Source organism: Microchirus variegatus, assembly GCF_963457635.1.
Source record: "Microchirus variegatus genome assembly, chromosome: 10".
Classification (NCBI taxonomy): Eukaryota; Metazoa; Chordata; class Actinopteri; order Pleuronectiformes; family Soleidae; genus Microchirus; species Microchirus variegatus.
This window is the reverse complement of record NC_139811.1, coordinates 25511101-25532327: the sequence shown is the minus strand read 5'-3', so window position 1 is coordinate 25532327 and position 21227 is coordinate 25511101. Positions and strand designations below refer to the sequence as shown.

At 39.7% G+C, this 21227-nt stretch overlaps 2 protein-coding genes across 2 annotated transcripts; both read left to right on the top strand.

Moving 5' to 3' along the window:
- Window positions 1-386: 386 nt before the first annotated feature.
- LOC310932570 (limbic system-associated membrane protein-like) lies at window positions 387-4730 on the top strand (the record flags this gene model as incomplete). The annotated part of the gene is made up of 4 exons (XM_083895896.1): window positions 387-519; window positions 2664-2891; window positions 2977-3240; window positions 4681-4730. 4 exons carry the CDS (start codon window positions 387-389, stop codon window positions 4728-4730), a joined length of 675 nt encoding a protein of 224 aa, XP_083752022.1.
- A 677-nt stretch (window positions 4731-5407) lies between these two features.
- Window positions 5408-20744, top strand: icam3 (intercellular adhesion molecule 3). The gene is made up of 6 exons (XM_083896255.1): window positions 5408-5544; window positions 6683-6943; window positions 7704-7865; window positions 8306-8521; window positions 9828-10070; window positions 17610-20744. Exons 1-6 carry the CDS (start codon window positions 5478-5480, stop codon window positions 17810-17812), a joined length of 1152 nt encoding a protein of 383 aa, XP_083752381.1. The 5' UTR covers window positions 5408-5477; the 3' UTR covers window positions 17813-20744.
- The last annotated feature ends 483 nt before the right edge of the window (window positions 20745-21227 follow it).

The following is a 21227-nucleotide window of genomic DNA, read 5'->3' as shown; positions in this document are numbered from 1 at the left end:
AGCCATTTTTCCAATAGCCCTACTATATTTTAGAGGTTGATATGTTCATGCATCCAATCAAGCACTGTATGATTCTTTCCATGCTCCACTGCAATTGGACATACAATTAATTCTAAGGTGTTGCTGCTCAAACACAAAGCCTCATTCTGGAAATTCCCTCATCATTTTCACCCTCTTCTTCCAACCAAAGCTGACGTGAAATAATCATCATTTTGGGTCAATACTGCAGATATAGTTGCCTGTGAATCCAAATTTAAAATGAGGCTGTATATTTGTCTGTTTTGCTTGCAGATGGACCAGAGTTAAGTTGTCCGAGCACTTACACTGCACCTGAGAACACTCCTGACAGCCTGATCTGCACTGCTGTTGGCGTACCTGCTCCGATAATGCAGTGGCTCAAAGATGGAGAGGAGGTGGAACTTCCACAGACCCTGACAAGAAGTGACGCGGGGCAGTACACGGTCATCGCTACATCCTCCTTTTCAGTTGTCAACGCCTCAGTGGACATTATCGTCACATGTAAGTCATATTCATGGAAAGATGGACACCTGAAAAACATTAGTGTCCCTTTCAGCAGGGAGGACACAGGATAGCTTGTTGTCAAAGGTAAGGCCCAATTTATACTCCTGCGTAAAGTGCTCTACGTAGGTCGACGGAGAGCCTCTGCGTCGTCTCTAACTGCACGAAACATTTTTTAAGTGTCCGTCACTCATTCAAGGGACAACTGAGACGGCAAGAGCTGCGATTGGTCCTCAGGACAGGCCGAGCTAAGCTGCTCTGTGCCGGCTCACAGTGCGCACCGAGCGTCCACAGAGGCAGAGCTGATCACCGCCGACAACGTCGCTGCCAAACTATAAATACGTCATATCTTAACACACACAGCACATGTTTAGACTCAAAATGGCTAATTTCTCGCCTCAAATTATCTTTACACTGTGTTCCGTGGCACAGAAAAGTGAGAAACAGCCACCGTTTCAATGTTATTCAGCTGCAACAACAACAGTCTTTCTCTCTCGGACGCCATTGCTCACTGTAGCCAGAAGCACAACAACCTTGCGAGGCGACCCCTACTGATCGGACGGAAAATTGTGCGTATCCGTCGCCACGACGGAGAAGTATGAAGGCTCGAGTGGTCTCTGTGGTTACGCAGTCGGAGAAGTATAATGTGGCCTTAAGGGCTTGTCTTCAGTGACAAAGGAAACCCAGATACAGTGTTTGTGTGATGTCAGTGTCACCTTAATTCACACAGACTCTAACAATTTAATATAAATTTCAATTTATTTGTACAGTGCCAAATCACAGCATACATTATCTCAAGGCACTGTACAAAGTAAGGCAAACACTTTTATAATATTCCAGAGAGCAGAGAAATCCAAAAGTTCACACAATGAGCAAGTACTCGGCATCAGTGGAGAGAAAAAAACTTCATTTTAACAGGAAGAAATCTCTGATAGAACCAGACCATCTGCCTCGACAGGAAAGGAAAAATGGGGGACAGAGGAGAGGAAGGGGAGATAAAGGACAAGAGGGAGGTGAGGTAAAGACAGAAGAGAGAGACCAGGAACAGATATATAACATCTGTATACGTGCACTTATACAATTTAATAATATGCAAAACAGCCATTGTTCCAATATCCCTACTAGATTTTAGAGGTTGCCATGTTCATGCATCCAATCAAGCACTGTATGATTATTTCCATGCTGCACTGCAATTGGACATACCATTAAAGGGATAGTTCGGAATTTTGGACATAAGATCTATTTTCCAACTCAGCCGGTGTGATGGAGACGTCTGGAGACGTTTTCAAGAAATTTCATGCAGTTCTTCTAGTTGCCGAGTTCGCTGGTGCTATGGCTAGCGCAAGTCAATGGTACCTGCTGGCATGGCATTAGAAACACTCATACTGTCTCCACAGTACACCCGAGGCAAATCAATTGTAACGGCAGACTATCGATGTACATATCTGTTACAACTGAGTAACGGGTGCACTGTGGAGTCGGTATGAGTGTTTCTAATGCCATGCCAGCAGGTACCATTGACTTCCGAACTATCCCTTTAATGCAGGGGTGTCAAACTCATTTTCACTGAGGGCCACATCAGCATAATGGTTACCCTCAAAGAGCCAGATGTCATACAGAATAAATGTAACTAAATATAACCAAATATAATGTAAATTAAAGGTAACTACTACATAACATATCCCTAAATAACTTTCTGTATTTATCACTTATTCAATTTCACTCATCGCATGATGCATATACAATGATACCCTGCGATCTAGTGGCGGGGCCGTCACTTTACGGGTAATGCAATCACCATGCATTGTGGGAAATTTAGTTTATGGTCAACGCACGCCTTAAAGCAGCATAGACCTATTTTAACACATATTTTTAAGAGCAATTAGTCACTCGTGTGCCACATAAAATGACGTGGCGGGCCACATCTGGCACCCGGGCCTTGAGTTTGACACGTGCTTTAATGCTAAGGAGTTGCTGCTCAAACACAAAGCCTCATTCTGGAAATTCCCTCATCGCCGTCACCCTCTTCTTCCAAACAAAACTGACGTGAAACAATTATAATTTTGGGTTAATACTGCCGATATAGTTGACAGTGTGAGTCCACATTTAAAATGAGGCCGTATTTTTGTTTGTTTTGCTTGCAGATGGACCAGAGTTAAGTTGTCCGAGCACTTACACTGCACCTGAGAACACTCCTGACAACCTGATCTGCACTGCTGTTGGCGTACCTGCTCCGATAATGCAGTGGCTCAAAGATGGAGAGGAGGTGGAACTTCCACAGACCCTGACAAGAAGTGACACGGGGCAGTACACGGTCATCGCTACATCCTCCTTTTCAGTTGTCAACGCCTCAGTGGACATTATCGTCAAATGTAAGTCATATGGAAATCTATTACAATCATATTAATCATTCAGCATATTACACTCGTTCATTTGTGTTTTCTCTGGTTCGATTAGATGCACCGTCACAGATACTTGAGCTCGAAGACTCTGAAGTGGAGATTGGCTCTAATGTGTCGCTAAAATGCTCTTCCGTGGGAAACCCACGACCAAATTACACCTGGATTTATTTCGAGGTGGCCAATGTGATGAATGAAAATGTCGACGGGGTGTCCCTCCTCCACATCCACAATGCTACAGCAAGCAACATTGGCTACTACAAATGTGAGGCGTGGAATGACGGAGGAGCTGTGGATAAAACAGTCAAAGTCACAGTCAAAGGTAAAGTCAGAATACCGTATAATCACTTTTCACCTTTTTATGTTATAATTACTACATTTCCTAAATAAATTGTGCACTTTTACTCCACTACATTTCCCCTAACTATATTTGTTACTCATTACTACCAAACAAAATCAGAGGAACAGTTGATAATGGTCTGTACATAGTGGTTTTCTAGTGTCGATGAGCTGCTTTACACTACAGTTTTGCCATTCACTCATTCACCCATCTTTCATACCCACTCGTGTGCTGCAACATGGGGTTAAGTGTCTTGCTCAAGGACGCATATAGACTAGCAGAGCCAGGAATTTAACCCACAACCATCTATTTGAGAGACAACTCACCCTACTACTGAGCTACCATGTTTTTTTTCCAAAATACTTTTACTTTTAACCACTTCTTCACTGACCCTCTTTTTAGAGTCCCTGCTCGAAAATGACATGCCTAAACTAAATAGAGTAAATCTCTGCAGTTACAAGCTCTATGTGGATTATCTTGGTATCAAAATACAGATAATACTTGTGAGATTCCACCAGAGCTGTAAGTTTCACTGTAGATGCCACTGTGTCAGAGTAAATGTACATGGAACACAGCATAACTGAAGGATTTTTTTCTCTCGCCTAAAAAAAGATTGCATTTTAAAGCAAATATCACCTTTAAAATATGCAGTAGGAGCTTAAAAACACATGGAGGTCATGTAACAACATGTGGACATGAGCTGTGCAAAGTCTGATGCTGCTGAAATGAAGCAGAGTGAAATTACAGAGGTTTTATTAAAGAGATGTCTGGGCGTTCTCACTTTTGGCACAGCTTGGCACCATCTGTGCTATTTGAGATTTCTTAGGTACCAAATTATTAAAAACCAATTTAATTTTATTTATATGTCACTACAGATCTAAAAAGAACTTGTTTTGAAAAAAAAAAAAACAACAACTATGATAACTCGCTGTAAATCAATGTTCCCTGTGCGGTGCGTAATAACAACTCTGTGACTGCAGCACCTTCAGATATGCAGCGCCATAGCTCTGGCTTACCTTGGTCAATTAGGGTGATTGACAGCTCGTTTTAAAAGTCTAAACCGGTAGAATCAGACCCCGGTCTCCAAATGTGTGTGAATCACTTCATTAGTGAGTCAAAAGGACATAAATGCGTATGATACATTTAGGCGGACATTCGCCCTTCTCTAATCAGAACGATCTAATGTCGCTCTGTAATGATCAATCACACCGGGATTTGTTCCCAAAGCATGCTGGAAAGTGTAGTTCTTCATTAGAAGTGGTTTTGTGCCAGTGGAAATAACTTGTTTTGATAAACAGCAAAGGTAAGACGACATTTCAGGTTGTATTTCTTGAACGTCAGTTGTTGTTTTGCTCTTATTTTGGGGCTGGATCCGTGAATCTTGGTCGTAGAGTGATAAAAATGGTACCACTGAATCTGTAGATTGGATGAGGTTCGTGAGGCGCGGGAGGTGGGACTTCCGCTACAAGTAAAGCGACGCTTGATTTGTTCTCTCGCATTTGTCCTTACAGGCTCTGGTAGAAACATGGTGTCTCGCTGCTAACAGTGGCAATGCAACCGCGGCCCGCGACCATGTTATTTCACATGACTTTTTGAAACAAAAAATATTATACAGCGACTAGACAATGCAGGAGCACATAATACGTATAAAAAAGTGGATTTGGGGTCATATAAATGCATAAATACTACACAGTGTCCCTTTAAGTAATATTATAATATTATAAAAAGTCCTACCCTATCAAAGTCATTTTCTGGTAAGACACTTGCACTTTTACCCAAGTATCCCTTTAGTTTACTTAGTTAGTTAATAGTTAATCATGTTTGCTAGTTTAGTTAGCACCAGTCTTGTAACCAAACTTACGCCCTTGGTTGGCTCTAAATAAGTTGTTGAATGTCTTTTTCTTATTATTCAAACGCTCCAATTACATTTTTATCAAGGGAACACTCTTCATTTTACACACCAGGCGTCGAAAACGTGTTATTTCCTCTTTCATGTGGAGCTTTTGTTGGAGGGGCTTGTATTCCCCCTCTACGGTTTCTTCTCCGGTCCGGTGGCTGACGTAACGCCGGGGGGCGGGGTCAGCGCGTGCAGCCATAACAGAACTTTTAGCTTTGCCCTGAAAGTGAACTAACGGAGCAGCAGCGACGGCGAGTGTGACGGGACGAACTGTTATCGAGGAGAAAACTGCGGTTAAACCCGCTCCGGAAACGTTTTCCCAATGAGGGACGTGAAATGTGTTCTCATGGCTGCGGTCGTTTTGACGTTTAAGCTGATGTCGCTGTCGAGTAAGTTGTGTCTGCGGGTTTTTATCTATGTATTTTCTCATATTTAAAATGGCTCCATTAGGTTATTATAGAGTGTTTTTATGGAAGCTGTGTGGACAGGAGCTTCACTGTGCTGTTAAAAATAACACGGAGGGAAACTGGGAAGTCTGAACTACATGAGTCACGTTCATAATGTGGGACAAAATAAGGTTTCAATGGAACTATTTGTGTCAACAGAAGTGGGAAATCGTGACTGTTATTGGGATTAAATGTGCGTATGTTAGTCCTCATTGTGGACATTTCTTTGTAGGGAATCTACTGTTTTAAGCCTTATCCTGAAAAAAAAATATTTGGGAAGGAGTTTGATGAGTTATAAGTCTGCCACTGATTTGATCACTAACTGTTTTAAGCATTTAAAAGAACTTAGCTGCTTAATTATGCATTGTTTTGTTTGCTCCATGTTATGTCTGAGTTACAAAACAAGCCAATCACACATTACCTGTTCTAATTGTTTGTCATTCTACTTCTATACCGATATATACAAGTGTAATGCGTGCATTAAAAAATAAATAAATAAATACATACATACATATATATATATATATATATATATGTATGTATATATATTGTGATATCAATATTGAAGTAGAAATCGAAACGCAGTATCTGCCAAATAGTACATATATATATATATATATATATATATATATATATATAAAATAAATCTTATTTAAAAAAAACTGAATATCTGTGAAACAGGACATTCCTGAAACATGATATTTTACAGTTTCCGGAAATAGCACTCAACATATTTGTAGCTATTTCAAAACAAATTAATTTATTAAGAAAATTTTAATTTTTTTCAGCCATGAAATACATATTTGTTGAAATTTGTTTCCCAAATGTGACGCATTTTATTGCAGTGACTTCCAGCACAAAGAATGTCCGGCAAAGCAAGTGCAGTTTCCTCTGGGAGGGGTATATCCTTCCTGAGTTTTTCTTTTTCTCCAAGCCATTACCTCCTCAGCCACAGCTTTTGTTCGACACTCGAGGCCTTTCAACACATTTTGACCACAGCACCGTTGTGTTGTTGGCATAATGGAAATGTGTGGAGTCAAAGCAGATTTGGAATAACATGTTATTATTCTGCGATCCACAGGTGCGGATCAAAAATGCCCCATTGAAATAACTCCAGAAAGGATGATAATACCTTACAAAGGAAGGAGCGAGATTGCAGTGTGCAAACCGACGACCACTGGTGCCAAGAATGATGCAGACATATATTGGCAGGATGTGCGGGGCATCAGAAATGCTGAAGAATGGCAGGCTGACACCGATGTAGACTGGGACCCAAGGCCCGTCTGTACTGCAAAATTTCGGGGATTAGATTGCAAAAAAGATTTAAGCTTCACTCTCTACAGTATGTATATCTAATTTCTAATTGTTCTTTCACTGTTATTGATATTTAAAAGTGATCGTTGTTTTTTTAAAGTGTTGTTTTATGAGGCAGTGAACACCCTGTACTGAAAACTAGCCTGAGACTGGTCAACTGCCAACGCATTTTTAACTTAGAAAAGTCTTGCCTCCTGAAATCTTCACCTGCTTACGTCTATGGTATCTTAAGAATATGTTTGCCACTTTATCTCACTGATAGACTACCTTTGTTTGACTGGAAACCCAGCTTGTAAACCACTCACACTCACCTACCGAAGTCCATACAAAACCAACCGTTTTAAGATCAGGGACACAGGAGCTGGTGGTCTACTGCTGCTTCATTTGTGTCAAATATAACTAATAGCTAAAACAAATTCAAATGACTGATATCAAACAGCTAAATCACAAAATGATTAATTAATACATCTTATCCACGTGGAGGCAGCAGTGGTTACAAAAACTCCTATCTGCCATGATGTGAAATATCTGATTGTCTCTATGGACATTGGCACAGGAGAGTGAGCATTTTATAAAGTGAAACAAACTTTTGTTTCTTGTCAGAAAAGGCTGTTTAACAAGGAGAAAACTAATTCTTAAGCTTGTATATAAGTTTTTATAAGGTGAGCCTTTTGTTTGTTTTCCTTCTGTCTCAGACTGGTTCGTGTCACTATACAACCACACTTATAAACGCTTTTCCTTTAAATCCTGATTTAATCATTTTTTTAAAATATTATTATGACCTCTAGAAACCCCAGATAGTGTCTCCATCCTCCCTGTGCATAACCTGAGCTCCCTGGTTGAGGGCGAGAAGCTCCAGCTGCAGTGTGACGTAATCAGAGTTGCTCCTGCTCAGAAAGTCACTGTGCGCTGGTATCATGGGAACGACACCGTGGAACCTCTTATCAAAGGTAAGGTTATTACATGATGCGCCTTTTCCTGAGACAACAGAGGATAGGCTGATGTGAAATAATCATCTAGTGTAGGAACCATTCTGATCGTTAATCCTGATTATTATGTCTTTGCATTTGTTTACACCTTGATTATTTGTTATGGTGATGGCTGAGTCTCTGTAAGTGCTCAGTTTTTACTACTGTACAATGCATTAGGGGTTGGAATCACAGGGTACTCCACAATACTAATAATATCACTATACAAAGATTCTCTGATCATCAATACACTGCAAGACAATCATTAAGCGATACATCACAATATCTGTCTCGAAAAAAAAAACACCAGTAAAAAGTTCAACCTTGTAAGAAGCCTGTACAAAAACATGTTCTCCTACCAACTGGTCTCTTGAATCTTTATGATAAATAATATTTTATAAAGCCTTTAATTTGTCCTACAGGTTCAATGCGGCTGATGAACTGTGTCCCAGAGAATGGCACAAACTGTGACGTCGGCGGGGTCAGATCTCCGCTCAGCGTGTCATCAACCATCAGCGTGAGGCTGGACAGAAAGCACAACAGAGCAGAGTTCAGATGTGAGGCTCTCCTGGACCTGGGACACGACATACTGAAGCTCTCTCCAGAAGTGTCCACTCCTTTCAACGTCACTGTCCACTGTAAGATCACATTTACATCACCATCTCCACCTCGAATCGTTACAAGAACAATGGACAGGAAGTCAGTTAAAAGACAACATCACTGATAGCAGGTTTAAAGTCCACTTTATAACATTTAGAAGGCATTTTTTGGCAGCAGGGCTGCAGTTTGAGATTATTTTCAGTATAGCTTAATCTGTCAACTAACAGATAAATATTGTTTGGTCCAGAAAATGTTGATCAGTGAAACTATGATATTCCTCAACAAGAAAATATTCACATTTAAGAGGCGCAGTTTTCTTTTGGTGTGTCTGCACTTAAAAGAGAGTGACAATACAGTGTAATAACACTCTTAAATGAAATATCGACTTTAATATCTGTATTAGATGATCTTAAAATACAGTTGTTACCTTTCATTTACGTGGTTAATTTCTTCTATTACTACATTCATTGTCAACTATTTTAATCACAGATTTGTGTTTTAGTGTTTTTTAATACAGAATTGAAAATTCAAATTTTTTAGCTTATTAAATGTGAATATTTTCTGCTTTCTTTGCTCCATATAACAAAGAAATAATTAAAAACTAAATAATTTTGGTTTGTGGACAAAACATAATTTGAGAAACAGATTTTTTGACTCTGACTGTATGGCCAAGACAACAAATCCATTAATCATGAAAAATAATTGTTGATTGCAGCTCTAAAATGAAGGACATTTTATGTGTTTTAACAATAAAATTGCCCATAAATGTGGTCAAATGTTATATAAATATGATAGAATTGTTATTATGTTACTTTAAAACATAATTTTGTCGATAATATTTAGTGCATTTCACAATCTATAAAATATAATATGATTTTCAATGCAGAAGCCTTGAAAACCAGAAAAATCATCACAGTTTCCTGGATATGATAAGACGATGTCATCTCATATCACAATATCCATCCATCCATTATCTACCATTTTATCCTCCACCAGATGGTCGCGGCGGGAGATGTGCCTATCTCAGCTGACATTGGGCGATAGGCGGGGTACACCCTGGACAGTTCGCCAGTCCATCGCAGGGCCACATAAAGAGACAAACAACCATTCACTCACACTGTCACACCTACGGTCAATTTAGAGTGACCAATTCACCTAATCCCCATATCGCAAATGGTCTATGATACTGCAGCCTGCAAGTTTAAAGACAGCTATTATTGAATTATGAATAAGAAAGTAACAGAGGTACTCCATGGTCATTTTCTGAAGTCTGGTTGATTTGTCTCAGTCACAGGTTGGAAAAACTTTGACCTCACACCGTTTGCACACTTTTTGTCTCAACAGATAAGCCCGTCATCAACACCACAAAGCTTCCAAACACAGTGCCAGTGATCACAGGTTATCCCGAGGAGCTGGTGTGTGAGGCCGAGGGTCACCCTCCTCCAAAGATCCAGTGGCTCTACAGCCCGGACAAAGCACCCCGCGAGTCCGATGGCATGCTCACCGTTACTGAGGCAGGCTTCTACAACTGCACCGCCACCAACGACGTCGACTCCGCCTTCCACGTGGTCGAAGTGATTCTAAAGGGTAACTCTTTCAAGAGAAACTCACGCACAAACCAACACATACTCTTCCTTTAAAAAATAGATTAAAAAAAATTCTATGCTACTGATGTAATTTTCCCCCACAGTTTTGCTATGTAATGTCCAGTGTTACAAAATGTTGCAAAAGTAATGCAATTACTATAATGCATTACCTTTTGCTGTAATACAGTAATATCAGTAATAATATTTTACTTGGTTCAAATCGCAGGAACGTGCATTACAACGATTTTAAACCTGAAATTAAGTGTGTTGTTTTTATACAAATTCACTAACACTGCGAGATTAGCAAATCTGTGCAAATGTTTACTTCCTTTTAGTGCTAGAGCACTATTGATTGAGGAGAAGTTGATTGCAGCAGCAGGGTTGGATACAAAGGATACAAAGAACATTATAGTTAAGTGTGCAAAACCAAAATATCTGTCTACATTGCAAAATAGCACGGTACCACGATAACATTAAGCTAAATGTCTAAAAGAAACCAAACTGAGGATTAGAGTGAAAAAAAAAAAAAAAGCAGCAAAAATGAACATTCTCCCGTTCTGCGATGCTTGAATCTCAATAAGTGAGGAGTATGTTGTCGAAGACATGCTGCCACTTTCAACAGTGGATTCTCCATCTTTTAGAAAAATGATCAAGATCCCCATCCAGGCTAGCAATGATAGCTTACTTTGTCTGCCTATCATTGCCTCAACAGGTAACTGGGCTATTGACTATAATATAAATAGCCACCAGAACAACGACATAAAGTCAATCTGTATCACGTCAGTCTGTATCCAGATAAAACATACAAAAACAATATACAATAATATAAAATATACAGTGGTAGGCTCTAGCTCTATTGATTTCAATATGAATACACCTAAAGTTACAGTATCTCTGTCACAATGTATTGCGCCATGAGCCATTACTGCGGCCATTATACTGTAATGTTAGCCTTAAAGCTCCCATAGAACGGAAGTACCAATTAACGCTGTTTTTTTTGGGGTGTGTATCTGCGCCATTACCTCGTTTATGAAGCCCTGAAGGTTCGAAACAAAAAGTTCAGCCACTGCTGAGAACGCTGCGTTGTATTGTGATCTCGGGCTCGGCGCAGAAGAAGAAGAAGAAAGTCCGTTGTGGAGGTGTTTCACGAGCGACAGTGTCTTCTGACTCTCGTCTGACTCCTGGTCAAAGTCATAAAAGGGACTGTGGCGGGGAGTTGTGACAAAGCCATTTTTAAACAAAAACAATGTTTTGATAATGAGTAGCAGTGCATCCACCGTTCCAGAGGGGCAATAAGATCTATTGAGAACGCCAAATCCATCCAATTTCCAGTTATTTTGGTGAAAGTAAATCAAAAGTAATGCAAAAGTAGTATTTTTACACCAAATATAGAGTCTTACAAAAAGACACACTCTTGAAATTAAATAAATAATAATAAATAAATAAATAATTTTTTTTCAGTTATATACTAATTAAGTAATTGGCAGGTGAATCTTAAAACATGCAATGGTCACATTTAAAAGTAAAATAAATCAACATTAATTAAAAAGTGGTAGTGCCCCCTCATCTGCCTCATCTGGTGCAGACAAATTGCCCTTTTATTAATGCGATCTGCCCCTGCGCTATTCTCTTCTCCCTCTCCTGCGCCGTTCGTCGCTTCTGCGTCTCCAAGCGGTCCTTTCATATCTAAAGCAGACCGGATCGTTTCTCTACGTGTTTTATCCCCACATAAAAATAATGATCTTCATGACGAGGATGGCGTACAGTCGCGTTAAAGTGCAGGTGATCCGAGTAGATCTTAGTAAAACCTGGTGACAGACTCTTAAGAGCAGAGCGCACTTTTCATTGTTATTGTTTTCAAGATACTTTAGCGCTGTAATTAAGGGAATAACAAATGCATCAGATGAGCAGATCTCTTAAGTTAACTGCTCAAAAAGAGAGAATGTTCTCTGGTGTGACGTGAATGTCACGGGGAGTTCATAATCTGCGGCGTATCCAACAAAGTTTCGCTTTTGCGCATGAGACTTTCCAGCGTTTACTAGGTGCTGTTCCACAGTGAACTCGCTGTGTTAACGGCCGCCAAATTATCGGTGCATCCCTAAATATAACATATTTATTAACAAGAACAATGTTACCATAATAATGACGCACTTGATACTGTGACTTGAGTTTCTATCGGTACCTGGACAAGCGTGCGCTGCGCCGATTAAATGGGGGCGCATGCGCCCTTGTTCCTCGGTATAGAAAAATCCGTAGTGTAAAAAAAAAAGATCTATTTAAAATAAATAAACAAGCAACACTAAGCCTGGCGGGGGGGGGGGGCACGTAAAGCCTGGTGGCCCGGGAGGCTTATAATACACTGGAGGAAACCTTGTATTATTATGTAACAAATGACTACTCGATACACCAGGGCAAATACCAATATTTTAATTAACTTATTAACAAATTAACATTCTCTAATGTAAACAGTCCTGGCCAGTTTCACTTGCCTGGCATCGCTACTTTATGTCTCCTCAGGGCGGCGCTACTCAAATTAATGAGGGGAAACTATTGAATAATTGTGGAGAAAGCAACGTTCAGAGTTGCCCCATCCATGTTCAATACAGGCTTGATGAACTTTGTTCTCTATCTTGTGAGTAAATGGAGAAATCCTGCACTTTGTTTTCTTTAGTTGGACAGAAATCATAATCTATTGCTATATGATTGTCCTGCAATATAACCACATATCGTACAATGAGGTTGTGATTCCCACCCCTAATCACAACAGTAACAAATGAAGCTAGGTTTATACTTGCCGTAGTGTGCTGGGCCAGCTAGGGCGCGCACCTCTGAATTTTTGTAACTTTGTCGGCTGCGGTGCGCCAACTCTTCATTTTCAATGGAAGGCTGGCCAAGCAGGTCCGCTGGTACAAGCATTTTTATGACTCTTCTGTCCGAGAGCACCGAGACATTCAAATTGCCTTAAATTCATGGAAGGAGAGTGTTACCACATTACAAAAAGACAATGGTTTTTGCAGTAAGACGTGAAAAAAAGAGGGATCACTTTGTGAAGGGCAAAAGACGAGACCATAGAAAGAGTAGTGACCCAGTGGGAAAAGCCCTCCCGGTGGAGCTGGGATGGCTGTCCTAATGAGTGAAACACAGAGACGAACAGTAATTTTGAGACCAATGTAAGCGATATGTTGTTGCTAGGCAGCGGACATTGAATATTTTGGTTGTATGCCCCCTGCCATTGAGGTGGATACGGTTACGAACGCCACTGTGCATGCGTGTAGGGCGCGTGCCGTCTGCGGAGCCCCGTGTCACATCACGCGCGAGTATAAACAAGGCTTGAGTCCTCTTAGCCTCTATCTGCCTGTCTCACCACATTTATTATAGATGGGGTGAGAATCTCATGAAGTTCTGTATCGTTTTGGCTTTTTTTATCCACACGGAATCCTCTTGGGAGCCCTAAAATACTATTCTTCGAAAAAGGGACTTTGTGTTTACAACCAATTTGCAACTTTGTTAAAATGATGATGTCATAGACCCACCTCTCTCTTGTTCTTTCATTCGCTGTCGCTATGTTCATTTTTTTGTCATGTTCTTGTGCTTGGAGCTTATTTGCTCTACTCACTTTATGTTAACTCATATTTTCTTTCCTTCGCCCATACTGGTTTCATTCTGTCTGTGTTTCTATTATAGTAGGGCTAGGGGAAATTTATCGTTATCGAAATTAACGAAGATAATCAACGTCATTTTGCCCATGGCGATATATTCGATCATTAAAAAATTTTGGCTGTGTATATGTCGACAGGCTACCGATATGTCCATATCCCTTTAAGATGCTCGGCTGTGTACAGTGGTTGTAGTCACGTGACTCCACACCCTCTGTAACAAGAAAGGAAAGAGACGGTGAGGAAGGACGAAGCGGTTGCGGCGGCGGGTGCGGTAGCAGCTTTGCCAACTTGCCGAATTTGTCGCTAAATCTGGCGACTTTCCGACTCCTCCTAGTGACTTTTTTTTGTCAAAAGCGATTTGTGACAAATCTTCCGACTTTTTCTGATTTTATTGGAGACTTTTTTGGTGTTTGGAAACTCTCACGTGAAAGCGTGTATCCCTCTGCAGTTAATAACAAGCAGCGGGTGCTGCTGGGATCCCCGCCTCCTCCCAAGGCACTCACAGTCAGTCAGAGCAGAGAGGAGACCTCTGGCTTACAGAGCTCGGTGTAAAAGTAAATGTTTCTTCACTCAGTCTCACACAAAATAAATCACTGCATTTGATAGATATCAGACATAAAACAAATATATATGTTATGTCTGATATGTGTCTGTACTGATATCTGTGTGTCACGGTGCAAATGCTTGTGTCAGGAAAATGGTCAATTATGCAAATTAGGCAATGACGTCATCTAGCGACTTCAAACTTATCGTTCATTTATCGTTCTCGAGGTGAGCTGCTCAATATATCGTGATATCGATTTGAGGCCATATCACCCAGCCCTATGTTTTAGTATACATTATAGTATAAATTAGGGGATGCTAATTGCTGATATGACGAATGACACAAACCATAGTGTTTTGAGTTGTGAGGGGTGTTTTGTGTGGATTGAGACATTTCCTGAAATGTTGATAATGATGCGGTTAAAGGATAATTTATGTTTACGTATAATTTACGTTTAATTACATTTCCGAGTGGATAGGGCCTAAAAAAAAGAAGAGCCGACATTTAACACAATAAAGTGAGTCAATATGGGCAGAGCATTTGAGAGATGAAGACGCTGCCTCGACTAATTTGCTGTGTACATGCATCTATCGATTCTCATCTGAGTGCATTTGCAAACTGGAGACTCGACATTCAAGTATTTTTTGTATTCATAGATGTTGAAATTGTAAGTACTTAAGTAGCAGCCTGTTCACTGTTGTGATTATTATAAGATAAGATCACCAGGTTCCAGTTGAGAAGTCGGAGGAAAAAACATGGTAGTAAATATACTTTATATGGACAAAAGTATTCGGACACCTGACCATTACACCAACAGGGACTGTAATAAAGTATTTAAATTCTTTTTCAGTACTTTAATATGGAGTTGATCCCCCTTTTGCTTCTTCTTGGAAGACTTTCCTCAAGATTTTGAAATGTTTCTGTGTGAATCTATTCCCATTCATTCTGTAGAGCATTAATGAGTCAGGCACTGATGTTGAACGAGAAGACCTGGCTCACAAACTCTGTTCGAGTTCATCCCAAAGGTGCTCGACGGGGCTTAGGTCAGGTTTCTGTGTGAACCAGTTAAGTTCTTCCACACCAAACAAAGTCGAACCATGTCTTTATAGTTGCTGCTTTGTGCACTGGGACACAATCATGTTGGAATAGAAAAGAGCCTTCATCAAACTGTTGCCACAAAGTTGAAAGCATAGCATTGTCCAAAATGTCTTGGTATATTGATGCATTGAAATTGTCCTTCATTGGAATAAGAGGCCTAGAGCCCAAAGTCTGATTGAAACACCTGAATTTAATGCTTAACAGGTGTGGCCAAATATTTTAGTCCATATAGCGTATCTTGCTAGCCATTGTTAACAATATTAATCAATAACAATGCTCTATGTCAGCGGTCCCCAACCTTTTTTGCTCCACGGACCTGTTTAATGTCAGGAAATATTTTCACGGACCGACCCCCTAACGATCTCTGGTCGCTAGAGAGCGTTAGGGGGCTATAAAACACTGTTTATTGCGCAGTGTTTTAAAATCCCTATAGCAGAAGTGGCGGTCAACTGGACCAAAATAGAGGGATCCAAGCTTGTCCCATTTTGGAGCTGGCTGCAGATGGGTCAAGACCTGATTTTCATTCGTCTTTAAGCATGTTAACGCTTAAACATGCCTTCAAAATAAGATACACAAAACAGCTGTAAATGTTTCATTAATGTTGATATATTGGTTTCAATCGCTGAATGAAGCCTGTCATATTTGGAACAAGCGTCGGGACCTTAAATTGCCTGCACGAAACTATTGATCAGCATTTGTTTGTTGTTCATCAAAATCAGTATGCACCGAGAGCGCGGGAAAGAGAGAGTAACGAGTGCGAGTGAGTGAGTTCTGCGGTCTTGGCCATCAGTTCATTTACTTATTTTTGTGTAGGTGTGTAGGCTGAATACGTTGCACAAGTAAGCGAGTTTTGCGACCCGCTCCTTGTCACTTAAATGTGCTGCCAGCGGTGACTTCTTTTCTGAGAGAAATCGCTGCAGCAGCTCTCGTAATTCAAACACTCTGGCCAGCGATCTCCCTCGGGATGTGTCAAGAATATGTCAGACAGATGTAACGGAGGGAATCCGGTCATTTTTCAAAATAAAACATTGTTCAGACCCCGATAATAAATAAAACGGAAATCATGTTATTTTTATTCAAGTTATTTATTATTTCTGTGCGGCCCGGTGGATGTGGACCGCTGTTCTATGTGGTATTTTACGCACACAGGCAGCTAGTCTACAGTTAAAAATGTAACGGCACTATTGTGTACGAACTGTAAAAGAAGTGCTAATAACGGTAACATTAGCTGGCAGCCATCTTCAAATGCATCAGTATTTTTATTTTTATCACTTTACAGGGCACTTTTCCATGATAATGTTTTAGCACTACCGGACTCTACTCGGTTTGGTAGCGATCACATTGTTTTCTATTACTTCAAAAGCAGTTGTTTTCGGTGTAACTGAATAATTACAATCAGTTCATTAACAAGATTTGTTCACAGAATCGTTCAGTATTTCCTGCACGACTGGAGCACTGAACTGAAATATGACCAAACGGGTTGTAATTTTGGCTGACGATTGCCAGCTTTCATCAGAGCTGTCGCTAAATACACCAGATTCCTCTGTTAAATATTGTCATTTTAAAGATTTTCCTATTAAATGTTGCAGATTAACGCATATTTTTGATGCCTTACCACACTGTTTTTAACACCTTATTCTACTGCAGTGTTTCTAGGACATTTTTGACGCCTAAGTACACTGTTTTTGATGCCTGAGTACACTGTTATTGTGACATAATTGACACTATACCACACTATTTTTGCGATCTTTTTGATGCCTTATTCTATTGCAGTCTTTGGACGTTTTTAACGCCTTAGTAAACTGTTTTTGTGACTTTGTGAAGTCTTTTTAACTGATCTACAGTTCGGCATTGTTCGGTTTGATTCCTGTTTTGGACGCTGCGCTCATGACTCTTCCAGTGACGACACTCTTTGACCTATCAGTGGCTGGCATTTTAGTATCGGCTCAGGTCGATTGGAACCTCGCCCGAACCTCGTACCAAATAAAGCACCAGGTACTAGGAATTGTCCCTAATGGAAAACTAAAAATTTGAGTTAAGTCGAACCAAGGGCTAGAACTGTATAATGGGAAAGCGCCATAAGTTACCAAAATATATACTGCATGAACTTGATGTTTACAGTATGACCTCGCATGCTTGAGGAAAAACTTGGAAACAAATTGCATGTCAGAAACAGAGAGCAGTTTTTTCTTTGCATTTTTTTCCCCACATTAATATTTGTTATTTGCTGTCATCACAGTGGACTACCTACCGCTCATAGCTGGATTTGTGGCCATCGCAGTCATCGCCATCTCCATCGTCTTCCTTTTCATTTTCTCCATCTACTACAAGAACACCAGGATGCGCCGCTACAGCCTTAAAAACCCCAAACTCAGCATGCACAACGGTAACGTAGCTCACAACGGCTGGGACATGCCGTTTCCTATGACTAAACTGTCTTAGCGGTTAACATGCCCACAGAGCTGACCGCTGAACGAGCCGCCACCTCTCTCACTCTCTTGCATTTTCTCTCTCTGCCGCCACCATCAGTCGTGTCAGAGTAACAGCAGGCTCTCACTGGACTGTCTGGAAAATGCTGTTATCCTCACGTTTATTTTCATATCGTACTGTCACAGAATGATTAAATCAGCCTTGGCTTTGAGATGTATATTTTATGATTTTAACTACTGGATTCTACCTGTCTTCACTGGAAAGGGAAAAAAAGGAAAAGGAGGAGTGGACTAAAGATATTTATCTCTGGTTCGTCAGGGATCCTGCCTGAATATATGTTCATGTGCACAAACTGACCTGATTATGAATGTGTTTTTAATTTTTATTTATTCTTTAGTCATGCCCCTTTTATATTTACTGAACGCCAGATTCCTGAAGCTGTTTTCAGACATCAACTTTGTCCTTAAAGGTCCAGTGTGTAAAATTGAGGTGCAATTATTTTCATTTGGCAGTAGTAATTATTATACTTAATTTTCTGTAAGTGTACAATCGCCTGATGATATCATTTTTTTAAAATTCATAATCCACAAAGTGTTTTTCACATTTATATCAGGAGTTGGGTCAGTTTCGCAGATGCTTCCTGACAGCTACATACAGTCGGTTCTCAAACGTTTTATACCACCTGCGAAAATATTGAGCTTTTATGAAATCACACCATTATTGACAATGCCAAATAGGGTTCCCACAGGTCCTTGAAATCCTTTAAATTTTTTTGAAAATTGCCCTAAATAGACATGGGTCATTGAAAGTATTTCAATGTTGTGCAAGAAATTAAATTAAATTGATATTTAGGTAAATCCCTCTCTTATTTACTATGACACCACCTACTGCTTGATGTATGTAGACTAGGCCTACGCAGAACAAACGAGTCATAATTAGCGATGTTGTGGACACTGTTCAATGTCGCTCTCCCACCATTGACCTGAGATTCCATGCAGAACAATATGTGAGCAACGTGAAGCAAGAGAGAGCAAATGACAATGTGATGCCTTGGGAATCCCAAACATCTCTGTCTCACCAAAGAAAATTTCAAAGACTGACTTGGACCAAGATCCCAAGGACAATCACTTGATCTTGGACAGATGGAGAGAATGCTGCATTTCAATAAAAGTGGACACATCATAGATGAAGACGCTCTTACAAGTTGTGCTGCCTCAGCACATCCAGTCCTTGAATTTGAGGGAATTGGTCCTGGAAATTCCTTGAATCTCATGTCAACCAATGTGTGGGGACCCTGGTTAAAATACAGTGGTGTGAATAGGTTGAACAAAGTCAGCTGAAGTCATTTAACAGTAGATTTATACCCCATTAGATAATTTACTCTCTCATCATCCATCAGGGGATTTTCGACAGCGACATGCAACTTCACCAATATGTGTTGCACACATTTTGCACACTGTACCTTTTTAAAGTTTGAAGTTCACACGATGAATTAGATGCAGCAACACATTTGTCCAGTTTTACCTTCACATTGACTCAAATTTGATGACGAAAGGAAAAGCATCACATTCTGTAACAGTACTATAACAATACAGTCAATTGTTTGTAATTGGGGGTTCATATTTAGCTTTTTTTTTTTTTTTTTTTTTTAATGTTTTTGTGAAAATTGTCAATAATTTACTCGATTAGTTGAATTGTTGTTGTTTGGGGGCCTCAAATGTTGATCAGTGTTGTACCTGTTTTTGTCCACAAACCAAAACGGTTCGTTTTAAATGCTTCGTTTTTATGTCGCTAAGAAACCAAAAAATATTCACATTTAAAAGAAGAGAACTAAATTTCCTTGATTTGATCATAAAAAGCCCTCACTTAAGCTAATTAATCGATGATCAAAATAGTTTATGATAAATGTAGTAATTGATTAATACTTCACCAGTCGTTGGATTAATCATCCCAACTATTACTTAGTGATTACCATAGAAATAACATGATAGATAGATATATTTTTTTACTGGTTTCTTTGCTCCATGTAACAAAGAAATGTATTTAATGTTTTGGTTTGTGGACAATAAGACATTCAAGAACATCACTATTAATGAATAAAAAAAATGTACAGTACAACAAGATTAACTAGCAAGATCATCAACAAAGAGTATTTACTGCAAGTTTGTCTGGAGTGTTCTCTGAATGTGTTTTATTAGCTCTGTATCCTCGTATATATAATACCAATAGTATTACTTCCCCAATGCAGACATAACCATAATTGTTACTGTTTTGTCTTTCACACATTTTCAGGAACAGTGAGAGCAGCTCATTTTGCCGTTAAGATGTGTTTGTTTTCAGAAGGTGCTGCTGCTGTGGTTTTCACAGTCATGTGAATAACAGGAAATGCACTGTTCAACTCTTGACCCCCCCCCCAAACACACACACGATCTGAAGGTGTGAACATCAGCTTTTGCTGCTTCGTTGAGTGTGAATCAGTCATTGAGCCCATTGTCCCTCTCACTAGTCTCTGTCTGTTACTTTTCTCTCTGTCCGGTTTGTCCTTGTCGTCGTTGTCATTGTTGTTCTTGTTGTGCCAAACCGTGTCAGGCTCCAGCCTTTGTATGGGGGAAAAAAACAAACCGTCTTGTTCCACAAGTGTATGCTTATGAAAAGACTGTGGGCATTATAACCTGTCAGAACTGTATATTCAGGATATGAAAAACATGTTTTATATTTATTTATTCATGAGAAAGAAAGAAAAAAACAAGATGAAATAAACTTTTCCAAAAAAAAAAAGAAGGGACGTTTGCCACAAGCTGGACGAGGAGGTGGCGTTGAAGTCCTGATGACTGTGATGACGGTGACATGAAAACATTGTAATGTATAATTATGTGAATACTGCTGTAAAATATTTGTGACTGATTTGAAAAAACAAACAAAAAGTACTATTTTACTATTAAAACGTGGCCTTTTCAGACAAAAACAGTTTGGTGTTGAGTGTGTTCATACAGTCGTTAAATATCTGGTCAATATATTTTTAAAAAAGGAGTTGTTTTGAATCAATATTGATATTAGAGCAGGGACAACAAGTAACATGGGATTTAATTATCATTTATATTATTTATTTATATATACATTGTTTAGTCCTGCGTGGGAGCTCTGAGTGAGTGTTTGAGAACCATAAAAAAAAATCTGCAAAGACTCCAATACTTGATTTGATATGATAAAAATCATAATTGGGGTGACTATTTTGTGAAAGGATATATGTTGTTTTGGCAAAAGTATCACGTATCATTAATAAGTAAATAAAATAAAGTATACTGTAGGTTGTGTTAAGTATCAGTACTGAGGTTTCAAACTCACGGCTCATGTGCCATGTGTGGCCTGTCATGTGGCCCCCAGATCAGAGGCCCCTGATCTAGGCTGTGGCCAGCCTGCAATACCG